This window comes from Uloborus diversus, chromosome 2 (genome assembly GCF_026930045.1).
Source record: "Uloborus diversus isolate 005 chromosome 2, Udiv.v.3.1, whole genome shotgun sequence".
NCBI lineage: Eukaryota > Metazoa > Arthropoda > Arachnida > Araneae > Uloboridae > Uloborus > Uloborus diversus.
The window spans coordinates 66,623,639-66,641,628 of NC_072732.1; the positions used below are offsets into that span (position 1 = coordinate 66,623,639).

General features: G+C 34.2%; 1 protein-coding gene across 1 annotated transcript in view; it reads left to right on the forward strand.

Annotated features, from left to right (window-relative positions):
* The window catches only part of LOC129216346 (coiled-coil domain-containing protein 39-like), a 58,739-nt gene that overhangs the window by 31,035 nt on the left and 9,714 nt on the right, over positions 1–17,990 (forward strand). Inside the window, exons 13-15 of the mRNA XM_054850559.1 lie at positions 15,959–16,075; positions 16,776–16,915; positions 17,849–17,921. Coding sequence (XP_054706534.1) covers positions 15,959–16,075; positions 16,776–16,915; positions 17,849–17,921 — 330 coding nt within the window. The remainder of the gene's footprint in view (positions 1–15,958; positions 16,076–16,775; positions 16,916–17,848; positions 17,922–17,990) is intronic.

Genomic DNA, 17,990 nt, shown 5'->3' on the forward strand with positions numbered 1-17,990 from the left:
GTTTAATTCTCAAAAAACACTGAAGTGTTGCATTTCACGAAAACAAGTAAGCTTTTTCTCTGTTTAGAGTCCAGTCAATGAACACATTGTAGCGTGCATGGAATATGCGATAATTTTTGACTTCAGAATATTGTCAACGATACGTATTAAGTAAACATACTAAAAGCCCCCGCCTCTAGGGTATGAGCTAAAAGTGGAAGGGAGGGGGGAAGAAAATTTTGGGTTTTTCAAGAAAATGTCGGAAATGGTGGAAAAAATACGTTTAAAATAAAAATTCAAGCTAAATAAACTTTACAAAACTGTTTCTACACATATTTGTCAAATTTCCAATATTTTTCCGGATATATATTATGAAAAATCGATGATTTTAGGAAAAATTCTCTATTTTTGTCAAACATTTGCTAGTAGTGCCTCCCAGAATCAGTATTCATGAAAATTGTCAATGACAAAGTTGTAGAGCTTTAAATTTGCTTCAATTTGAAATGCTATTTTGTAATATTTTTATTTAACCAATCAAAAGTTACAGAATTTCAAACACGCACTTTCATGGCAAAAATATGGAACACTTGAAATTCACGAATTTCAAACCGACTCGAAAGGATAGCGCACTTCCTCTTTCCTCAATGAATTGGATAATCCTGATGAACAATAAAGAAGTATATGTGAATTACTACAACACAAATGATGTTTAAGGGGGGGGGGGGGCGTGAAATTGTGACTTTGTGACAAGTAGGAAGGAAAGTTAAAGAAGTGTGACATCAAGCCTTTTTTAATACGAATATGTTTATGAAAAGTAGCTCGTAAAACGAACTTTGTGACAAGGCATGGGCGACGCTGGCTCTTCGTTATTGGGGGGGGGGGGACGATTTTGATGCAATGCAGAACAATAACCAAGGGGTTATACCCCCCCCCCCCTATTATTTTGAAAACGGGAACTTTAATTTGGTGATGTAAAAAGAAACGGGAAGCCTTCCAGCTCAAAAATAAAAAGAATGAAATAATGAATATGAGTAAGAATTAAATAAATATCCGTGTGCTGAAAAGTAAAAGAAGATAAAACGAAGTTCATAGGTACAAATCTTCAGGAAGCAGCAAGCACGTGTTTCGGAGTTACGAGAAACCCTTTTTCTATCGTAAAGAAGGGAGTTTATGGATAGCTCATTTTTATCTGTCTTGTTTGTTCATCAACATGATTTCTATACATATCGGTGAAATTTTATCAGAATTAAGCTATAAAAAGATTTAACTCTGAAAATCGATAAAAACGGGTTTTTTGTATGTTTTGTAGGAACAGTATTAATGAAAAAGTTTTTCGTTTAAAAAATTAAATCTACTTTTGTTGATAAAAGTAATTTTTTGAAAATACTCACAAACGAAACTTATTATAAAGTTTTTTTTTTTTTTTTTTAAATTGATGTTCCAGTTCGGAAACGTTGACGTTCAAAAGGCTTAAAATATGGTCAAAACCGTCTCAAATAAGCGTATTCTTAAAGTTTCAATAAGATAACTGAAAATAAAAAGTTAGTCTCTAAATGTGAATCTAATCCCGTTAAAAACAAAGCAAACAAACATAGGTGAAATCTTTTCCCCTGTGGATAAAATAGTTGAGCGCATCAAGAAAAAATACTAGTAAAGAAAGCAATAAAATAACAATTTTTTACTTTTTAATTTCAAGGGAGAATAGCTCGACTTATTTCACAAGCAGCAATTTTAAATTTCGAAAAAAAAAAAAATTACTAGATAACGGACCTTCCCTCCCCTGGTATTTTGTAGTGCAAAATACCCTAGGCATTGCCCTAAAAGGCAAAGAAATTCCGAGAGTCGACTGAACATTGAACACAAAATTGAATATCCATTTGATCATTGATCGTAAATATATCAAGATAATAGTGATATAAAAAGATCAGTAACTTCAATGTTAATTTATAGGAGCGGAGTTATTATTTTTGATATATTTTGCACTATTATATTATAATGCTTTTTCTTTCTTTAACTTACTTTTTTCGTTTCGCATTTACTTATAAACAGTAAAAATAACATGAATAGAAAATGTATTCTTTTAAATTGGTTTTTATCTTTGAATGACGAGGAAGAATAAATTGATTCATTTCTAGAAGGATGATGGGAAAATAAGCCGTACTATTCAACTTTCAAAGAAATAATAGTATAATTAGCAATTCACGTGAATTCACACATTGACCTATAATACACCCCAAAACCTTTTCCTTTAAAGTAACAAATTAAATCAAAACTTTACAGTGGCTCCCAAAAGTGTTCGTACACCTACGACTTTCAATGAAATAGGCCCCATGCATTGGTTAGAATTAATATTTTGGAATAAGTACTTAATTACAAGATCTGTGATCCATTTTCAACAAAACTACCGAAAATTTTTAATAAAACATTAAAACTTAATTTTTTAAAAATCAAAAACCAAAAAGTGCCAAAAATTTTATTTCATAAAAGTCTTCATACACTTTGAAAAACTGTCAAAAAATTAGTAAATAATCTAACTTTTTACAAAATTATTATTTAGTAGAATATCATACAATATCAACAGCTTTTAAACGTCTGGGAATAGATTTCATTGTTTTTTCTTTCTTTTTTTATGCAATTTTTGAGTAAGTGTTCAGCCGCTCTTCGAGTCTTATTGTTTATATTTCGCTTTTCGTTTCAATGGTGTATTTTCGTAATCTAACCGACAGATATCTCCAAATATGTTCCATTAAGTTTAAATCTGGCGAATGAGGAGATATTTCTAAGTTTAAGGACAATTTTTGAGGCACCAAACGCAAACGTGTACTTCTTATCGTTATATTGATAAAAAACAAAGTTGTTTCCGACTACCAAATTTTGGGCTAATAGTTTAAAATTGTTTTTTGAAATATTTAAATGAACAGCATGAAAATTCCAAATTTCCAAGTCCTGATGCAGTTATGCACCCTCACACAAATTACCTTCATCGTCCTGATTAAGTGATCCAACTAAGTTCTTAAGATTAAATTCCTCATTTTTTCTTCTATTGACAGATGTACAACAATTTAACCCAAAATATTAAATTTCTTTTCATCTATAAATAAGACGTTGTTCCAAAACGTTTTGAGCTTATTTATGATTGATTTTACGACGGAAAGCGTAAGCTTACTGTTTTTCGCACGAACAAGAAAATTTCTGGGGGAAGAGGTCCCCTTTAATCCAGCTAATCAGAGAACTTGACGAACATTTTCAGGTGAAAATTAAACATAAAATGTTTCATTCAATTCTGTAGAAACTTTTTCAGCACTTAAATGTGTATTTTTCATAATTTTTTTAACTGTAAGCCTCCTATCTCGGTTTGTTAACTTTGCCAGTTGTCCTTTTCTTATCTTGTTTTCGATCCGATTCTTGTCTTTAAAATGTTAAAATGAGCTTGTCATTTTTTAAGCACTTCACTATAGAATGGCATAAATTAACTAATTTAGAGACATTTTAAACCAATTTATGTCTACTGTGAGGGGGAAAAATCAAATTTCGAATCGTGCTTGTTGTTTTCTACTCATACCTGCCATTTAAAAATAATAAGCCGAATATTAGAGAATAAATAAACAAAAAATTAATGGCAAATGACTTTACAGTGTCATTACAATGCAAAAATAATTTTAAAAAAAAAACCACATATGATAATTTTAATCATGAATTTATTCGAAAATATTTCAGTGTACGATGACTTTTGTGACGTATTTTTTCTGTCTCTTTGTTTTTTGACAAATTTCAAAAATGAAATCTGACAATATTAAAAAAAAACTTCTGGGTGTTATTCCAAATGGCATAGGAATGATGTGAAAAAAAAATTGGACTTCATATTCTAATTCAGTTTTGCGTTATTTTGGTTTTACTACAAAATTTCAAGGTGTACGAGTGCTTTTGGGAGCCACTGTATATCTTTCATTGTTCTTTTATAGCCTTATATCAATGTTCATTTTGTAAATTAATTTAATTATCTAGAGAGAAAATATTTAGATTTTAGATCAAAATTATGCGCAAGGAAGGGGCATTCTCCTCATATTTAGGTTTATAAAAACTAAAAGTTAAAAATTCAGCTTTTATTTACGTTTTTATAATTCTCTGGATATTTTATAATCCTTGATTTTTATTAATAATCTTGATCAATGACTGGGAATTGAGTAAATTTTACCTCTACATCAATATACACTGCTCGACATTAAAAATGCAACACCAAGAAGGAGTGGTCAGAAAGTGATGAAATTTGGAAAAAAAGACAGAGACAGCAAGGAATAATAAATGATCTGAATTTCAAAATGATAGGCAAAATACAAAGTGAGAACGGCGTCGGCTCATTAGGATGTAGGGACCACCGCGGACGGCGATACACGAAGAAACACGTCAAGGCATAAAGTCAATAAGGGCGCGGATGGTGTCCAGAGGGATGGTTCTCCATTCCCTTTCAACCATTTGCCACAGTTCGTCTTCTGAACGAGGCAGGGACAGAGTCTGCAAACGGCGTCCAATCACATCCCACACATGTTCGATTGGTGACAGGTCAGGAGAGTATGGTGGCCAGGGAAGCATCTGTGTGCCTTGGAGAGCATGTTGGCAGATACGAGCACTGTGTGGTCGGGCGTTATCCTGCTGAAAAATTGCATTAGGTAGCCCTTGAAGGTAAGGGATTGCCACCGGCAGCAGCACATTAGTGCATCATAGTGCCCATCATTGTAGGATCATAGTGCCCTGAATGCGAACTAGAGGTAGTATGGAGTTGTACGCAATTGCGCCCCAAACCATTATGCCACGTTGTCGTGCGGTGGGACGTTCCACAGTTACTACCGGATTAGATCTGTCTACACGTCGACGCCACACACGTATGCGGCGACTATCACGGATAAACAAAAGCGGGATTCATCTGAGAACACGACATTTCGCCATTCTGTAATCCCCCTCGCTCTATAGTCCGGCACCATACTAAACGTTGCTGTCTATGTTGTGGGGTCAATGGCAGTCTTCTTAGCGGACGCCGTGATTGCAGACCACGTGCAACCAAACGACGGGAAATGGTTCTGGTTGACACGGGAACATTCAGGGTATCTTGCACCTGCTGCAGAATCGAGCACCAAGTGACTTGTGGGTCTGCTACAGCTTATCGGTGGATGCGTCGATCCACGCATTCTGACGTCACTCTGGCTGCCCCTGCACAGCTCAATCTTGCCACATTTCGTTGTTTCAACCATCTTCGGCCCAGCCGATGCACCGTGCTCTCATCCATGTGGGTATCAGCTGCGATTTGACGTACGGACTAACCTTCCTTTCTCAGTCCGATCACCATACCCCTCGTAAAATTGTCTATCTGCTGGAAGTGCCTTCGTTGACGGCGGCCTGGCATTCTCTCGTGTAACACGTATCCTCCAAGACAAAAACAAAATTTCTTCGATAATTCTCCAGTCAGAAATAACGACACGAATATTGCCCATTCTACAAGTTCCTTCCCTTATATCTTACTTCACGTGCTTCGGAGAGCTGCGCATTTCACATCATTTACATAACTCAGTAATGTACGTCTGCTCTAAAATTTGCATAAATTTCTGAACACTCCTTCTTGGTGTTGCATTTTCAATGTCGAGCAGTGTATTTAAATAAATAAACTGAAATTTTATACCAATAACAAAACGATAACATATAATTTAAAAAGAAATTCCTTAAGGGTTCTCATTGCTGCGACATCTGTTCCGGTAGGTTTTAAAAACTGGTATGATTACCTTTTTTTGGAAGTTTCAAAGTTAGAAATGTTCTAAGAATGCAATATTTTGACTGCTTCATTTTGAAGCAACTAAAGTTGTTCATATAATTATTAACTAAACATAATTTAATGTAACTTATTTATCTCTTGGGAACTTTCAAGATAAATAGAATATATTATCAATTCTATTACACTTTCTGGTTCCAAGGGTTCAGCATACAAACTTTTTAATTAAATATAATTTTCCATTAGATTTTTTGTATGGTTTAGTTGTGTATAACTAAAAGGACAATAATTTATAAAATTATAATTGTAAAAATGAATATTATCAACATAAATTATTACCGGCAGAGTCACACCTCATGATTCAACCATGTCGGATGCTTCATTCAATCACTTCTTCGTAATGCGGTTTTTACTAGAGAAAAAAAAAACCAAAAGATTTGTGAACCATTTTAAATTTATCATTAATTAGAAATTCCAACCAAACTTCGAGTTTTCAGTATTTATACCAGTAACGTCTCCCTTCAGTAATGTACGCATTCATTTCAATGCAAATTTTACTGATGTTTATAACAATGAAATTTTGAAAATTTTTGCTACAAGAAACAATAAAAGTTTTGAATTTTAAGAAGTTTTAGTGAATTTTTGGTCACTTTTCTTGCAAGCCAAAAGATAATCAAAGAAAGAAATTAAGATATTTCTCCTATGGTGGAGAGAGAGAGAGAGAATCCAGAATCCTCTCTTCAGTTGTCATATATCTTAGAAGTAATGTAATTTATTTAATTAGAAAAATATGGATAAAATATTTTATGTTGTGAATTGTCAATAAATAGTAAAATACTTTTATTTTCATATTGTAGTCGAAAATTTATACTATCAATAGCGCAATATCATTATTTTCGTCTGAAATGTTCTTCTGTTAACTTAGCTCATAGCAAGTTAATGAAAACTATGAAAAATAAAAATGAAATAATACCGAAAACATTCTTATAATATTCGCTTTTTCGACAAAGGCTTATGGTTCATGTTTAGGCTAAGAGAAAACATAAGAAAAAAATATCCGATACCAATTTGATCTCTAGTGTCGATGGCGCTAAAAGAATCGAGGACCCCCCTAAAGGGAACAGAAATTTGAGAGGTATTTTTCTAATGAGGATGTCTTCAAATATTTTTTGAGAGAACCTCCAATAGCTGTACATCGTTATGCCTTTTTCAACGAAAAAAAAAGCAGTCCTTACCATAAAAGAATTAAAATGGGCCTTGAAGTTTTTCAGAAATTGAAAATGATGGTTAATTCGAATTACAGATTTTTTTTTTTTTTTTTTTGGTCCGAAGCTTGCTGTTCACACAGCTACGTTTGGATAGAAAATAACTTACACTTTTTGCGGGGAACACATTCGACCTTGATCTCAATTCTGAGAAAAAAATTAATTCTAAGAGCCATGTGATCAAGGGAAGGAAACACGAACGAAGCAAATCCCAACAAAGATTTATCACCCCCGTCCGAGTGGTTAGAAAGATGGTGGGGGATTTGAATAGGTTGGATCGTCGTTTTAATGAGTTTTGTTAGTAGGAGGTGGGGAGTAATAAGGTACAGGAAATAAGAAAAAGACGAAGTAGAGGACAAAAAAGGCAAGTAAACGGACAGCGAATTGATTGGGCATAAGCTTCGTATTTCTTTGATATCAGGTTTGAATCTGCAGTTCAATGGTTCAGCCGGTGGATTTTCAAGACACAGAAAACGGTCAGGGTCCTTGTCACATGATTGCTGCATCAGATCCCTTGAGCGCCTGCTTGACACAGATACTCTGAGACAATAAGAACGAGGGTTTTTTTTCCGTAAAGTATTGGTTTTCAAAAACACATACGTAAAAAACCACTAGAAATGTGACGTGCACTGTACTCCCGATTATCCGTGGTAATTAATGCACGGATGTACACGGATAATCGAAAAGCACAGATACAGGGTTTGTCCGGAAAGTAATAGGACTGATTTTTTTCCGCCGCGACTGTACTTCGGAGCGTGCACGCGCCGGCTGCATTCGGCAGAGGGCATTCCTAGCTAACGAACGAGCGGCTAGTCGGTTGTCTCCGAGCACCTGGAGAGTCAGGACAGGCATTTTCGCTCGACGTGTTTCTGTGAGTGGTGCAAGCCGAAAATGCAGCGTTCTTTAGAGCAGAGGTGCGCGATTAAATTCTGTGTCAAACTCGGTAAATCTGCAACAGAGACGTTTGATATGATCAAGCAGGCTTACCCAGATGTTGCTTTAGAAAGAAGTGGTGTGTTTCAGTGGCACCAGGTCTTTTTGGCAGGCCGGGAAGAGGTCGGCGATGAAGACCATGCAGGAAGACCTTCGACTTCGACAGACACCGACAATGTGAGTCGTATGCGCAAAGTTTTGAACTCAGACTGTCGACTAAGTATTCGTTTAATTGCCCAAATGTTAAATTTACCAAAATCTGAGGTTCATGGTTTTGTGACGGTACGTTTGAACATGCTCAAAGTGTGCGCGAAGTTGGTCCCAAAAGTGCTCACTGACGACGAACCAAGGCCGGCATCACAACGCTTCCGTAGCCGCCCTACAGCCCAGATGTGGCCCCCCGCACTTTTTTTTGTTTCCTCGCCTGAAAAGACCGATGAAAGGCAAGCATTTTGAGACGACAGAGAGGATCCAACAGCATGCACCGCGGCTGTCAAGGCTATTCCGGAGAATGCCTACCGTGACGCCTTTAATGCTTGGAAATCACGCTGGCAGCGCTGCATCCGCGCAGAAGGAGCCTATTTTGAAAGTTTTTAAAGAACTTTAACAATTGGCTCAATAATTTTTTTTTAATCGACTCAGTCCTATTACTTTCCGGACAAACCCTGTAATTCGAAAATGACCAAGCACGCAGAAAAATGTATTTGGAGACTATAAGTATTACACGGTGGCAGGGTTTAATTACAATACTCTACTAATACAAAAAGTAATACATTAGTACTAGTAATGAAATATGTAATAAAGTTTGGCAAATTTTTAGCTTTAATTAATTTTAAAGTTTTAAATTCAAATTTTTGGCTGCAAGGATAACCCGCAAACCAGATAACCCGCAAACGGATAAACGGGAGTACAGGGTACATGTATAAAAACAATTTCACAATAAATTTAATTAACTTTCACTTTTATTCGGAACCCATTTTTCCTCCCTTTTCCGAGATATAATCGAAAACCACAAAATTTGGCTCCCCCTTCCCACCTTTAACTGTCCTCCCCCCTAGGGTCGGGGACTTTCAGTATGTTTACTTATTAATAACTTCTAACAAATTTCTTACTCAGGAAGTACTGGCTTTCTGCACTTCCTCAGTTCACTTTCGTTAAATAATGCCATGGGTATGGAAGTAATTCATACTGCATATGCGTAGTTCTGTGAATCTTCGTCCGATTTCTTGGTAAGGGGCTGTCCATAATTGATGTTACACTTTTTTTCAACATTCCCCCCCCCCTCTCCCATTCGTTATAAAGTATTTTCATAAACTAATTTTTATAAACATATTCGTATTAAAAAATGCTTGTTGTCACACTTCTTACTCTTTCCTTCTCCCTTGTCACAAAATCACACTTTCACGACCCCCCCTCCCTCCAAACATCATTTGTGTTGTAGTAATCCACAAATACTTCTTTATTGTTCATCAGGATTATCCAATTCATTGAGGAAAGAAGAAGTGCGCGATCCTTTCGAGTCGGTTTAAAATTCGTGAATTTCAAGTGTTCCATTTTTTTTGCCATGAAAGTGAGTGTTTTTAAATTCTGTAACTTTTGATTGATTGAATAAGATAGAACAAAATAGCATTTCAAATTGAAGCAAATTTAAAGCTCTACAACTTTGTCATTGACAATTTTCATGAATACCGATTCTGGGAGGCACTAGGAGCAAATGTTTGACAAAAAGAGAGAATTTTTCCGAAAATCAACGATTTTTCATCGCATAGTATATTCGAAAAAATATTGGAAATTTGACAAATACAGTAGCTCCCAAAAGTGTGTGTGTGTTCGTACACTTTGAAATTTTTTAGTAAAATCGAAATAACGCAAAACTGAATTCGAATATGAAGTCCAATATTTTTTCACATCATTCCTATTCCTATGTCATTCTAAATAAAACCCTGTAGTTTTTTCAAAATATTGACAGATCTTCTTTTTGAAAATGGGTCAAAACACGAAGAGACAGAGAAATAACACGCCACAAAAGTCTTCGTACACTCAAATATTTTGTAAAAAATTCATGATTGAAATTTATCATATGTCGTTTTTTATTATTTTTGCATTGTATTGACCCTTAAAAGTCATTTGGCTTTTATTATTTGTTTATTTATTCCTTAAAATTGGGCTTATTATTTTAAAACGACTGTTATTCGTAAAAAACCACAAATTGAATTTTTTCCTCATAGGGTAACATCCCCAGTAATTGGCACTTCCAACAAAAATGTCCTAAAAAAAGACTCGTATCCATTTTTTTTTAAAAAGAAGGCTATATACCAGCTGAATGTATATTAATTTTAAAGATTATAACTTCAATTCATGTTACTAAATGGCAGCAGTACGTAGAAAAGAGAAACAATTGTGGCTTGTGTCAAATCAGCCATTTTTGTTGCCAAAGTTTCTTCTCTGGCTTAAGGGAAGCATGCACATAAATCCATTAAAATCTGACTTAAAATATATTTTAAATTTTCGTTGTCAAAAGTTTTGTTTAGTTGAAAGGTGTTACTTTAATTGTGTACAAGTATATTTTCGTCCCTATTTGGAATTTTAATTTAATGATGGGTGCCATTTACTGGTGCTTCAATTTTGCTAGTCCCCAGTAATTGGCATGTGTGCCAAATACTGGGGGAAATAGCGTCATTTTCGCGATAAAGCTGAGTGAAGTGTCATTATCTTCAGTTTTTTGCGTAGATTACGAATATGATAAAACTGAAATTGAAATCAATAGCTTTTGTACTGTAATTGGCAAAAAAAAGCATCAAAATCATCAATATTTGAAGTTGCGGCTTTTTGTCAATTGGAGTGACTTTCACCAGAAAAAATTCAAATGAAAGTTAGTCAGTAATTAATTTTATACTGGGGGCTCCGTCCTCGGCTCGATTCGCTCGTTAACCCCCGTTCGCCACCTACGGTATCTCAATGCCGCCTGCAGCGGGTGTTTTTTCAAGAGAAAGAAAACCGACTTGTTGCATTTGATAAATAAAAAAGAGGAAAACTTATGCAAAAAAGTATGCTATATGAGTTTTAACTATACTTGGGGCAAACCTAACTTGGTAGCATTCGTAAAATCAAAACTGTAAACCGAAGGATGAAACAGCATTAATTTCAATATCTTTTCCATGGAACATTCCAAATTTATGTTTTTATTTCTCTAATATACTTTTCCAACATGAAGAAGAGTGATTCAGCATTAATTTATATAAAACTAGTGGTATCCGCACGGCTTTGCCCGTAATAGAAAAATTAAAAGGTCTTTTGGTTGGCCTGTGTGGCGAATTTTCTCTCCAATTGGCTTGTACCCATGTTACGGTTCCACCTTATGATAATTTGGTATCTCGCCAATTGGCTCGTGCCCATGTTACGGTTCCACGTTATGATAATTTCGTAATTTACTCGTCCATCTTATGATAATTTTGTTCTTAAAATTGGAATAGGAAAAAAACTACATCGAATTTTCGAAAAGTCGCTTCGAGGTGCACACCCCCATGCTACAAACTAATTTTGTGCCAAATTTCATGAAAATCGGTCGAACGGTCTAGGCGCTACGCGCGTCACAGAGATACTGACAGACAGACAGAAATCCGGACAGAGAGAGATCCGAACAGAGGGAGATCCAGACAGAGAAACTTCCAGGTTTGTTATTAGTAAAGATAAAGAAGAAGAAAGATAAACACATTCTTCCTCATATTATCAAATTTATATGAAAAATAGGTTTAAAATTGGAATAGAAAAAGAACAAAATCGATTTTTCGAAAAATCGCTTCGAGGTGCACACTCTCATGCTACAAACTAACTTTGTGCCAAATTTCATGAAAATCGGCCGAACGGTCTATGCGCGTCACAGTGATCCTGACAGACACAGATCCTAACAGAGAAACTTCCAGGTTTATTATTAGTAAAGATAAAGAAGAAGAAAGATAAACACATTCTTCCCCATATTATCAAATTTATATGAAAAATGGGCTTTTAATTGGAATAGAAAAAAGAACAAAATCGAATTTTTGAAAAATTGCTTCGAGGTGCACACCCTCATGCTACAAACTAACTTTGTGCCAAATTTCATGAAAATCGGCCGAACGGTCTAGGCGCTATGCGCGTCACAGTGATCCTGACAGACAGAGATCCGGACTGAGAGAGATCCTGACAGACAGAGATCCTGACAGACAGAGATCCAGACAGAGAGACTTTCTGCTTTATTATTAGTAAAGATTACCTACTTTACATTATCATTACTCATGTTTCTTATGATAATAAAATTTGTATGTAATTTAAAAGTAAAAAATAAAGTGATTTTCTAGTTCTATTAACATGTGCCAATTACTGGATCACAAGGCGTCATACACTGGGGTATCAGGTGCCAATTACTGAGGATTTTGGTAACTTTTTATGTACATATTTTTATAAAAGTATATATTCAAATATTTTTGATTTTAGTGAACCAAATAGTTGCACAGATGTGCACTCTTTGATACAAAAATATTTGCAAGAGAGTATTTTTTTTCTAAGTACTGAAAACAGAGGTAAGTTTAAGGACAAACTCTTAAAGTGCCAATTACTGGGGTCTTTACCCTATTAGTGGCAAATTGGTTTGAAATGTCTCTAAATTAATTAATTCATTCCCTTGTATAGTAAAGATCCTGATAAAATGCTTTAAAGAAAGTAATTGAACAGAAAACAAAGTAAGAAAAGGTCAACACGGCGAAGTTGACACAGCGTGATCGTAGATTCACAGTTTACAAAATTATGAAAAATACACATTTGATTGCTGTAAAAGTTTATACAGAGTTAAATAAAAATTTTTACACTTAATTTTCGCCTAAAATTGTTCTCTAAGTTTTCTGATTAGCTGGATTAAATGGGACCTCATCCCGCAGAAATTTTCTTGGCCGTGAGAAAAACAGAAAGCTTTCGCTTTTCGTCGCAAAGTCAATGGTAAATAAACTCAAAACGTTTTGGAATTACGTCTTACTTACAGATAGAAATGAATTCAACATTTTTGTTTAATTTGTTGTATAATTCTAAATAGAAGAAAAAATTAGGAACTTAATCTTAAGAACTTAGTTTTAGCAGTTAATCAGGACAGTGAAGGTGTTCTTGTGTGACTGTGCATATCAGCACCAGCACTTAGTAGTTTGGAATTTTTTTGATGAAATAATGAATCATGCTGTTCATTTAAATATTTTAAAAACGAATTTTAAACTCTTAGCCGAAAATTTGGTTATCGGAAACAACTTTGTTTTTTTTTAATCAAGATAACGATATGAAGCACACGGTTTTCAACGTTTGCGTCTAGTGCCTCAAAAATTGTCCTAAAGTTTAGAAAATACCCCTTCAATCTCCAGATTTGAACTTAATGTAACATATTTAGAGATATCTGGAGGCTAGATTACGAAAATACGGCTTTGAAACGAAAATAGAACTAGAAACAGTAAGACTTGAAGTGTAGTTGAGCACTTACTCAGAAATTACACAAAAAGAGGAAAGAAAAAAGAATGAAATCTATTCAAAGACGTTTAAAAGGTGTTGATACTGCATGATATTCTACTAAATAATAACTTAATAAAAAGTTAGATTATTCAATAATTTAAAGACATTTTTTAAACTTTACGAAGACTTTTGTGTGATAAAATTTCCGGCACTTTTCTGATTTTGATTTTTAAAAAATTAAGTTTTTGTATTTTTTAAAAACATTTCATGAAGTTTTGTTGAAAATTTGAGCATATATCTTATAATTAAATACCTATTCCGAAATATTAATTCTAATCAATGGAAAGAGTCCTATTTCATTGAAAGTCGTAGGTGTACGAACACTTTTGGGAGCCACTGTATGTGTAGAAACAGTTTCGTAGGAATTTTATTTAGCTTGTAAAATTTTCTCCCTCCCAAATTTAGCTCACTCCCTATGGGTGGGGATTTTTAGTATGTTTACTTACTAACTACTCCTAACAATATTCTGAAATCAAAAATTATCGCATATTCCATGCACGCTACACCCCTGTTTTGAGCACTCATTGACTGGACTATTATGTTTTCTAAAGCTTAGGAACGTTACACATTTCTCTAAATTTTTCTCCCCCCTCCCCTCCAACCGCAATTCAGAAATTTATAAACTTTTTTAAAAATTGTATTTAGCTTTATTTGTTTATTGGAAAATATTTCTATTTAGAGGCAAATTTTACTTGTTTTGCTCTTTTTATTTTAATATTATTATTTTTAAATACTATTTTTCAGTTCACTTTCTTCGTCATATTGCCTGCGTTTTACTTTCGGTTGCCAAAAAGAATAAAAAATAATAGTAATTATTCAGTTAACATTCTTTCACTTTTTATTTGTTGCCAAAAACAATGCAAAATAATAGTAATGATAGTTTTGCTAATAGCAAATTTAACAAATTAATTTCAAATCTAAACTTAAAAAAGCTTGCAAACATTTTGGGCGCTAAATTTTCAAATAATACAGGTTTTAGAGTTTTTTTTTAGTCAAGACATCATCGGTTTAGAAGCGTTATAAAAGTTTTTTTTTTTTTTAATATTTTTATGCTTACTTATTACAAGAGAGTTTTCAGCACGAATTTCGTGATTTCCTTTTTTACGTACAGCTCAAATTAAGTTTCCTTTTTCAGTTCCGTAATGTTTTTTTTTTACTACGTACCTCACACCGTCGCAAGTTTCACCCAGGAACTTTTCCTAACGTATTTTTTTTCCCCTTTTTCACACTTGCTGTGTTTTTTTTTTTTTTTTTTTTTTTCCTTCGATTGCTAACGATTCCTTCTCTGTTTCATCAACAAATCTCAAAGCACGTTGTCTTGGTAATGTGGAAATTATAGCAATAAACAGCAGCGCTACTGCACTTATTGTGTCACTTGTGTTTTCGGCGAAGCACACGAGAAGTGAGATAGCTCTTCGCCGCACTCAAATGGTAAAGAAACTAAACATAGAAAATTAAAGATGTTTCAGATGCTCGCATATGATTCATATAATGTTTCTATCAGGTTCAGCTAAATTTTCCGATCAAACCAAGAAAACTGAAGCATTCATATGCTTTCATCAAAAGTTGAACTTTTTCGCTAAGTGGTCAATTCTATCATACTAAGCGAAAACGGTAAACACCCATGTCTTGTAATGACAGACTTATTTCTTTAAATTTACATAATAGAATATCAACACGTGTGCTAACAATTTTATCCAAAGAGTATCGAATGTGCAAGAGAGAATTGAAAAATTATGAACAAGAAACGCTTAAACATGAGACTAAATCTCAAACAGACATGTTAAAATTCCGCCATTGCAATATTATTTTCGCGAACCCCCTTTGTACCTCTCGCGAACCCCCAGGGGTTCGCAAACCATCGGTTGGGAACCGATCTTAAAATAATAGGAGTCGGGAAGATCGAACTATATCCGCTCAGTGCTCGAGAAATTAATGTTGTTTAATTTTTTATTTTGACAACTTTTGTGTTTGAGACATTTAAAAAAAGGAATTGAGGACTACCTTTCGTCATTTTTGAAATTCATTAAATCTAATACTCAGACATTTTACATCTTTGAAAAATAAATAAATAAATTTGTGTTGGGAAATATCTGGAGAAAACCAACGTAATTAAAAAGCACAAATATACAGATCTGTATATTTGCGCTTTTTTAATTACGTTATTTTTCTCCAGATACTTTACTTCTTTGTTATTGAAACAAGTTAGGTGCGAAACCACTTTTGATAACTTACATTGGGACCAAAGCCTTTCACGAGGGGAGAGTTTTAAGGGTTAAAAACCCTGTTTACCTTCTATCCCTTCATGCTGTTTTAGCCGATCACGAAATAAATACTTACCTGTTTAGAAATTTCCGCTCGTTAAGTTTTGAGCACATAGTTTCTTGTTAATCGCACGGTTTTCCTAATCATATTTTTAATTTAAAATTTCAAAATTTATGATTTCATGATAATTAACCTTGCATAGTAATTTTTTATGTACACATGTGTATTTCAGGAATTGCTTGTTCAAGAATGCCTGCTTAGATTTCAAGTGAAGAGGTATCAAAAAATTTTAAACAATCGTAACAAGTCGGTATTTTCTCTTCAAAAAGATAAAGTTGAATTTGAAACGGTAAGTATTCTTGCGCAGAATTTTTTGGTGTTTTTAGTCTTTATGTATGCCACAATTTACTTATCTCCATTAATGTCATCAATCTCTGTGTAAGAGTTCAGTCATCGTGATGAGGAATTTCACCTTCCTGGACATAGATGGAAATAGTTTTTACAAAACTTAATGGCAGATAAAAATAGTATTGAAGCTGATTAATGACTTCCTTCGACCAAATTGTTACCCTAGGAACTTGTCGTGAAGCTATATTGGTTCTAATTTTCTTCAATGGCTTTAGATAGGGTTGCATGTTGGCGATAGGGACTGCAACAATCGCAAATTCTAGGTCGATGTCAGATTTATTCCCGATTTCAGGAATGCTCTTGCACTTAGACAGAGTTTAAAGGATGTATTTCTGTCAGTGTTGAAAATTAACGTAGTTGGTCTTTAACAGGGAGTGGTCAAGGAGAATTTTGACTACCGTGACCTGCTATCGAGGCGCTCCTGATTACAAGGTTTCTTTAAAGAGTATTCAGTCAAACAATGTGCCCTAAGTGCCCCGATATAAACTTCCCTAAAATATTGTTAGTTTATTTTGATTTGACCTGAGACTTCTCTGACCAATCTCAGATTGGCTCAGAAGTTTTAAAGTTCAGAAGTTTTTCTGGAAAAATATATAACAATATTTTTTAACGTTGACATTTTTTTTTAAATATTTTGATAGATGATGAAAGAAAGAATAGAAGAGTTGAAAAGTTGTACTGATGTGCTTGATGCTGAAATAAGAACCGAACAAGATGAAGATGGTACAATAAAGAGAAAGCTTCATGACTGTGATGATAAAGTCACCAAACTTCAAACCAAGTACTCAAAAAATTTTTTATTAAAAAGTTAGAGTATGATTCAGATTTTTTTCTTTCCCTTTGTTTGTCAAGCTTTGAAATTTTGTTACAACTATAATGTTTCTATTTATTTATTTTTTTTCTGTTGAAATACCTTTTTTTTTTCTGGTATCAGTTTGATACAACTAGGAAACATATGCACTCGACGGATGAAATTCAAAGACCCAGTTTTTTAAGGGTTTTCACCTTTTGAATAGCAAAAATGTGACTTGTATATTTTCGAAATCTTTAAAAAATGATGTCTCAGTTTTGAAGTTTGATTGTACCGGGAAAGTTTTGTCGTATCGCTCCCTCCCCCTCCACCCCAGAAAAAAAAAAACACTTTTGACCCTTAGAGAAATTACGTATATATGCACAACTGTGGTTTAGAATCCTGCCTCTAATCAGTTACAATTATATATTCATGAAAATTTGGATCGGAATTCAGTTGAAGAACTTTAGTCATTCAAAAACTGCTATAGGATACCTTGCTTGACACTCATTAATCTTAGCATGGTTCAGACAAAACGGGTCACAGCAGTCGAAACCTCATAAGAATCTCTGATGTTAGCCATAATGAAGTTTTAACTTCACACCGTCTCTCCACCCGGACAGTGCCACTGATACGTGACGGGCACACAAACAGATAGATAGATCGATAAAGAAACATTACTTAGTATGTAATCAACGCCCCAATTTTCGAGATTTTTTTTTTAAATTTTAGCTTGTGAATGCATAATTCCTAAATGTAATTTTAACATTTTGTAAAGCCCTAAGGAAAGTTATTGCACCTTCTTGATCGTCTTTCTCCTTTATTGCATTCCAAAAAATGTAAATTGTAATTCAACATATGGACAGATAGTTTATTTTCTCTGTTTGTACTGCAAGTCATGAAACTGCATGCTATCAATTACAGATACAAAGTCATTATGGATGCTTTGGGAGTAAGTGAACCTGGAGAAAGTGCGGAGGCTGAAATGTTACTTAAAGTAAGGAGTATTATATTGTCTGTATTTGCAGTTTGAAAAGAAGACATTCAGAGCAAAAAAGTAAACATT